Below are 6,799 nucleotides of genomic sequence, written 5' to 3'. Positions count from 1 at the left end.
ATCTGGAGTAGAATCCTTCGGGGTTCAGAGCGCCCCAGAAGTTACTCCACAGCTTCCCGTGTTTGGACAGCATGGGAGCTATAACAGGCCTGAGACAGGAAGGAGAATTTCAAATGACCACCACAAACAGACCACGGGATGCGGAGTGACACTGAGAGGTTAGAGAAAACACCTGTCACGGCGCCTTCAACAGGAAGCTGTCAGTGCTAACGTACAGGGGTAACAGCGTGTGTGCCTGTCGAGGGGTAGGACACACAGACAGGACACTGCCTCATTAAATAAAGGTTGAACTTACGAGAGTGTTGGCGTGCACATGTGAAGCTGTGAATGTGCACGGAAGGTACTTGTTAGTGTGCGGGGTATGTGAAAGTGTACTAACATGTACCTGTTGGGGCCTGGGGAGTACTTGTTGGGGTAGGTAGTAAATACCAAAGTACTAACACGTACTGTTCTGTGTACACAAGAGGGTACGTACTTGTTTTCCTCCATTAGTATCCTGAGTGTGTCGGGGTTCGTCAAGGCCACGTCGGAGTCCATGCTGAAGTAGTACTCACACCGTGGATCCTTCGTACACGCCTCGCTGCGCACACCCACACACACACCCACACACACACACACGTTTACACGCTGTACTGTAAAAGTTAACTGGTCTACAGCTACATCTACTGGTGAGACAGTGGGTCACACAGACCCCGGCTCTCTGACAGGCCGTGGCTCAGGAGGTAGAGCAGGTTGTCCACTAATCACAGCGGCGGTTATTCAATCTGTTTAATATTATTAATCTTTTTCTTATCACTAACTGTGTATTTGGCATTTAAATAATTTGTACACGCCCTTGTTCTTATGGCGCTCCTAGTGGCCAGGTCAGCATGGCAGCATGCCGCTGTCGGCGTGTGTGAAAGGCTGAACAACGGACACTTTGCCCATTAAGGTAAAAAAAAAGGACAAACTGCGAACTCAGCGTCTCCCGTTCTGCCTAAACCAGCCTAAAGCATTCTACTGGACCAGTTCCAGGTCCAGTTCTGCCTGCTCGTGGTTCTCTACTCACACTGCCATGGTTCTGGCCTTGTCCTCCTGCAGGTCCTCCTCAGGTCCAACTATCCGGGCGTTGGGGAACAGAGACTTGTGGCGCTCCCAGAACCTCTGGAGGTGACGCTCGTGGTACACCACCTGGAGAACAGGTCGGTCAGATCAGAACACACGACAAGAGACAATAAGCGTGTTTGTTTCTGTGTGTGTGTCGTACGTTGTTGTGGATGAAGAGGTGGATCCTGGTGGTGGGGTAGTTCAGTGTCGTCAGTCGCTCCAGGAACTCCTCCATGAAAGGAGTCGTGTGTTCGATAAACACAGCAACGTACACCAGAGGCATCTCCTCGCTGTCGCTGAAGAACAGCAGGTCGTCGTCACAGATGCTACAGCCGTTCTCGTAGGTCCACGCCGTGGGCACGTAGTTAGCCAGGTAGTTCAGCTGCAGCTGCAGGAGCAAAGAGAGAGACGTCTGACCACACACTGCTGATCACCGCGCTGGGACATCACACAAAACTCAACACGTAACCGCACCTTTAAATCAGAGGTGAAGAGTGCGGTGACGTACAGCAGACAGCTGTGACGTAGCAAACACCCAGTGGGGGTTTGTGACGTTCTGTATTCCTGCTCGGTGTTAGAGAACAAGGCCAAACAGGACCCGTGTGGACCTTTACAACCAGCTGTCACTAACCAGTTTTATATGTCGTTGTCTGACGACTGCCAAACCCAATCACAGCTTTTCAACTCCAACTTCCTGTCTGAGTGTGACAGTTTAATGGCAGGTGACTCAAACAGGTTATAATTCTTCTTCTGGTACGTTAGGAGTTTTTAAACATCACGCTAAAAGAGGCACATGGACACTGGTGAGGTTTTTCTATCCACCCATGTTCGGAGCTATGAGTTCCACCATAATTTAAAAGCCCATCATGGCGTCTGTGTGCAAACTGAACTTGAACCCCAGTGAAAAGCTCAGGTCCCAGTGGGACTGCAGCCTCCACTCATCTCAGTACATTCACCGGGACGGTCTGGTGACGTCTGACTGTCACATGGTGCTGGTGGGAGGCAGTGATTGGTCGGTTACCTTGGTGGGTCCGTTGCCATGGATTACAACAGGAAGTGTGTCATAGGCGACGTTCCTCGCTCTGACCTTTGCCCTCTCAAACTTCAACACGACTTCATCTGACAGACAGAAAGAAGGAGTTTTAGGGTCATGTTTTACTCAGACGCTGAGAACTGTGACATGTCTGAGGCCTGTTCCACTACAGGAACGGAACAACCTGCACCCGAACACGTGCTCATCGTCTCTGGTCTCCTCCTGCTCTCACCGAGGCTCAGGAGGTGAAACCAAACCTGGTGCCGTCTTTCCACCATGGGAACACCACAGTGTTTAGATGTGTGATTCAATAAAGGGACTCAGAATCCGAGGCGTCCTGTTCTGCCTCTGTCCTGTACACCGTACTGTAACTACACTGTACAGCGGTGATGTGTGACAGTGGGAGGCCTTACAGGTTCTGGCTGGTTCTGGCTATGAACAGCTCCAGCTGCAGGTCAGTACCTTCCTGTAGTGGAAAAGGGCGCCTCATGCTGCTGGGTGTAAACGTGTCTCACCAACAGCTCCGTTCAGATTCTGGAAGATTCGGGAGCGATGGTCCAGAGTCATGTTGAACTTGGTCTGGAGAGAAACATGACATCATCATTTTCTTTTACCAGTGTGAGTGACGTAACATCCAAACATAGTACTGGTGGCACTGGTCTACCCGCTGTGTCTTGTCCAGGTAGATCCTGGTGTAGAACAGCTGGTCGTCGTCATTGTCCTTGTACTTCCACTGCTGGACGATCGCGCTGAGATCTGGAGCGAAGCCGATAAACCCTGAACACACACACACACACACACACACACACACACACATATATATATATATTATTCATTTCTTAACAGCTGTACTTGCTATTTTCCTGAAACCACCAGTGAGCTCCATCTAAAAACTGATCTGGACAAAGATCTTCAGGATCCTGGGTTTTTGTCTCTCACCTCCTGAGTTGAGGTAGCGTTTCCCAGAATGCACCTCTGGGTATTTGGAGGCCAGCCTCTGGTCGGGCCAGCAGAATCCCTCGGCTGAGAAAACCACTTTGTGCCCCAGACGAGAAAACTTGGACAGCAGCTCCTCTGGACCCGACGCGAAGATCACATCATAACTAGAAGACAGAAGGCGAGGGTTTAAACATTCAACAGAGGAGCAGAGACCAGAGGCTCTGCCCACAGTGACGCCATTCTCATTCCCTGGAGCTGGTTGGTGGAAACAGACGGGCTCCCATGGTCCCTGAAGAGGAAACCACCCGGTACTGGTGCTCACCAGTGCTGCTGGTCTCTGGACGGGGTTTGTGGGGAATAACACAAGCAGGGAAAACCACTGGGACTATCACAGTGACGTGGGTGTTTGCACACACACGTCACTGCGTTCAGGTTTATAAGAATCCAAGACAAAGCAGGATGAACACAGCTGCAGGCATGACAACAACGGAAACCTCGTGTGTGATGGTGTGTAGGAAGAGAAACCAAGTCCTGGTCGAAGCTCTGTCAACAGCGAAAGCAGAGTGATAACAGACGGCAGCAGCTCTACAGCGTCAGGACTGAGCTATACATGTTGAGACGTGGGCGTCTCTGCTCCCGCTGTGGCTCTTCACTACCAGCTGAACGAAGAGTTTGTCCACATGAAGCTCGGCACACACATTTTTCTCCTGGTTTCAAAGTCCAGACTAGAGACTGTGACTTTCTCCTTCCAGGATGAGTCTGTAAACATGTTAACACCAGCACTGACAAACAATCGCACAAGGCGGTGAAGAGACGTGCTCCCTGTGGCAAAGAGCAGGTGCTCGCCATCAATAAAAAGACTGCACAGGTGAGTATACATGTGGTTTTGGTGGCGAGCAGCTCAATAACCAGCTTTATGGGCTCCTGCAACCAAATCTTTGTCTGTGTGTGTGTGTGTGTGTGTGTGTGTAAGTAGGACAGGTGGGTCGGATTTCATAATGAAGACAGAAAAACAAAGAGACAACAAGGTGAAAAGTGGAATAAAGACGTGAAGAGGAGCAGAGACAACAGACGATGACAGAACATGAGGTGGTAGACACACACACACACACACACACACACCGGCGGTGGCTGTTACCTGTCCACAAACATGATGACCATGTCCTTCTTGTCGGAGTAATTGAGCAGCTCCTTCTTCAACCATCTCACCTTCTGACCTCCACCCACTGTCCGAGCCACGTCACCACCCTTCCACTCCTCCCCCAGACCCAGCACCTGTGCACACACACCATCATCATCATCATCTTCACCTGGATTCTTTCAGCAGCGTCGTTCGTCCCTGTATTTCTGCAGATCCAAACCTCGCTGCACAGAATCACTGCTCCTAAGTAATTTACTGAGTAGAGCCACGATGTCAAGCACCACTTCTTGAGCTTGTTTGCCCATGAACCTGTCAGCACCAGGCAGAGGTGTGTGTGTCTTACCTTCACAGTGTAGTTGAACTCTCTGGCCGTCCTCATGAAGCGGGCAAAGCCGTCAGTTTCCTCTGTTGCCGCCGTGATCACCAGCAGATTTTCTACAGACACACAGATGAAACGATTTCGGTCGAGATTTGCAGTCATCTCATGATTTTCTTTCAGTTGCTAAATGTTCCAGGTTTTTTGTTTGTTTTTCTGAAAACTGATCTGAACATTTCCTGTTTCCAGTTCTGATGATTCGCTGCTTGTGTTTCTTCTCCCTGTGAATTTACCCTGTCTGTAGCGCTACAACTAGCGAGCACCTCCGTTACTGACAGAGCCACAGACTCTATCAAAGTCCAGCTCATGTATTCAAGTCACTTTTTCATTTGGCAAAGAGTCCAAAACCCTAAAGTCTTCTGTTTACGACCACAGCTGACAGAGAGTAGCTTTGACCTGTTCAACTCATGGCTACAGCTTCACAGACTGGTGAGCGCCATCCAGACGTCCAGCCTCTGCTGAGCTGCCACTCAAACCTGAAACTGAAAAGTGACAAAGTGAAGCCCTTCCTCTCCCGACTCCTGCTCCTTCCCTCCACGCTTTTGAGGAATTTGGAGAGAAGGGAATTCCTCAGATCCAAATCAGGAAGGTTAAAGAGTTGTGGAGTTGGAGGGGGGACGAGAAGAAGGGGGAGTCAAAGAGAGGACAGCAGAGGGGGAGGAAGGAGAGAGTTTGGTGACAAAAGCCTCCTTGTCCTTCGTCTCTGCAGGTTTCTGTCAGTCTGCCACTAACGTGTGTTTCAGCCTGAGAGACCATGTGGTCGAGAACAGACTCATCCACCTGTGTAGTAAAGGTCCCCGTCTCTCCCCAGGACACATCCCCAGCTGAAGGCAGAAGGTCGAGCCTCGGCAGTGAAGCGGGACGTTTTTATTCACATGGAAAAGCAGCTCGACCGAATGATCTCACCACAAAGTGCATTTAGCTGCTGCTGTAACGATGCTGTCATGGCAGCTCTGAATAGTGAAGGAGCAGGGAGTGAGATTGTTTTGTCCATTTACTGAAAACTACCTGTGGTTTCACTCACTAATGTGCTGCTCGAGTGTCAACAACAACCCCCGACAGCGCACACACACACACAGGTGGCCTGAGTAAACACCTCATTACTCTGCACTTTCAACATACAGGAGATAAACACAACCTGTGTTGAACTAACAGCAACCGAGTCATCTCCACCTCCAGCTTCGAAGCCAGATCTCTCACTGTTCCACAAACACAGAGATACAAGAATTAGTTTGAGATATTAGTTTTCTTTCATTGTCTACTTGTAGTTCTGTCAGTTTTCCACACTCGCTCTTACAACCCAACAGCCAAAAGGCCTGACAGTTAAAAATCAGTAGAGATTAACAAGCAGGTCTGTGTTTTAGACCGAGCTTTATGTTGTCTTAAACTTATTTAGTATTTTATAGCTTGTGTTTAACTTAGTGCAGAGTAACCAGGGCCTACCTCACTTCCTGTTTCTGTCAGTCGTACGGTGGCTGCTGTAATAAATCCATTTCCCTGTGGGATTCATAAGGTTGTGTACGTACAGTATGTACCTACCCTCTGTCTGTGCACCAGATGAGCTGTTACACACTGGGAACAAGCAGCTGTTTCCAGTGTGTCAGGTGGATTATTAGACAGTTTTAACTTTTGATGATCAAATACAGTTAATTGTGTATTTGCATTGGCTTTGCTCCAAACATGGCGCATTATCACCTAAAAACATTAAAACCTCGGGTAGTTGTGAACCATAAACACACAAAGCTCCACTGGCGATATATCTGTATTTGGGTAAAGGGTTAAAAAAGACATTTAGAAGACTGATCTCCGTTTCCACCGTTAACCATCCACATGCACAGACTGCTGTTAGGACTATGGAAACTGTGGAGCCAACCTGCACCAGAACCACTACAGTCAATGTTACACGGTCTCAATAGAAGGTAAATGCTCTCGATGCCACAGATAAAGTAGTACAGTACACAAAGTAGATTTTTATACAAGTAGTACACACACTAACGTTACAGGACTCTGGCTGACCCTAGACTAGACTGGACTGGACTGGACTGACCAGCTGTGTAACCCACCAAACGTCATATGTTTCAGTATTTTTAGGGGACACCCAAATATCCAGCAGCGGTCCTAATTAAAAATGCGAATAACAGTGTAACTAGCAACACTTAACGTTTAGCTACGAGACCCGGAGCCGGCAGCTCCCTCGGGTCATGGCGGTGCGTCTGGCCGGACG

At 49.0% G+C, this 6,799-nt stretch overlaps 1 protein-coding gene across 1 annotated transcript in view; it reads right to left on the bottom strand.

The window, feature by feature from the left end:
- Positions 1 to 5,620, bottom strand: part of plod3 (procollagen-lysine, 2-oxoglutarate 5-dioxygenase 3) — a 14,184-nt gene extending 8,564 nt beyond the window's left edge. The window contains exons 1-10 of the mRNA XM_020587538.1: positions 4,543 to 5,620; positions 4,197 to 4,333; positions 3,059 to 3,222; positions 2,784 to 2,896; positions 2,635 to 2,698; positions 2,108 to 2,205; positions 1,247 to 1,474; positions 1,049 to 1,170; positions 476 to 580; positions 1 to 89 (exon numbers count right to left, since the gene is read on the bottom strand). The exon at positions 1 to 89 is cut by the window's left edge and continues 40 nt beyond it. Of these exons, the coding sequence (XP_020443194.1) occupies positions 1 to 89; positions 476 to 580; positions 1,049 to 1,170; positions 1,247 to 1,474; positions 2,108 to 2,205; positions 2,635 to 2,698; positions 2,784 to 2,896; positions 3,059 to 3,222; positions 4,197 to 4,333; positions 4,543 to 4,680 (1,258 nt within the window). The 5' untranslated portion in view covers positions 4,681 to 5,620. The remainder of the gene's footprint in view (positions 90 to 475; positions 581 to 1,048; positions 1,171 to 1,246; positions 1,475 to 2,107; positions 2,206 to 2,634; positions 2,699 to 2,783; positions 2,897 to 3,058; positions 3,223 to 4,196; positions 4,334 to 4,542) is intronic.
- Positions 5,621 to 6,799: the final 1,179 nt, after the last annotated feature.

The sequence above is a fragment of the Monopterus albus genome, unplaced genomic scaffold (genome assembly GCF_001952655.1).
Source record: "Monopterus albus unplaced genomic scaffold, M_albus_1.0 scaffold460.1, whole genome shotgun sequence".
Lineage (NCBI taxonomy): Eukaryota > Metazoa > Chordata > Actinopteri > Synbranchiformes > Synbranchidae > Monopterus > Monopterus albus.
Note: the sequence above shows the minus strand (reverse complement) of the source record. Positions and strands in the feature narration are given on the sequence as shown.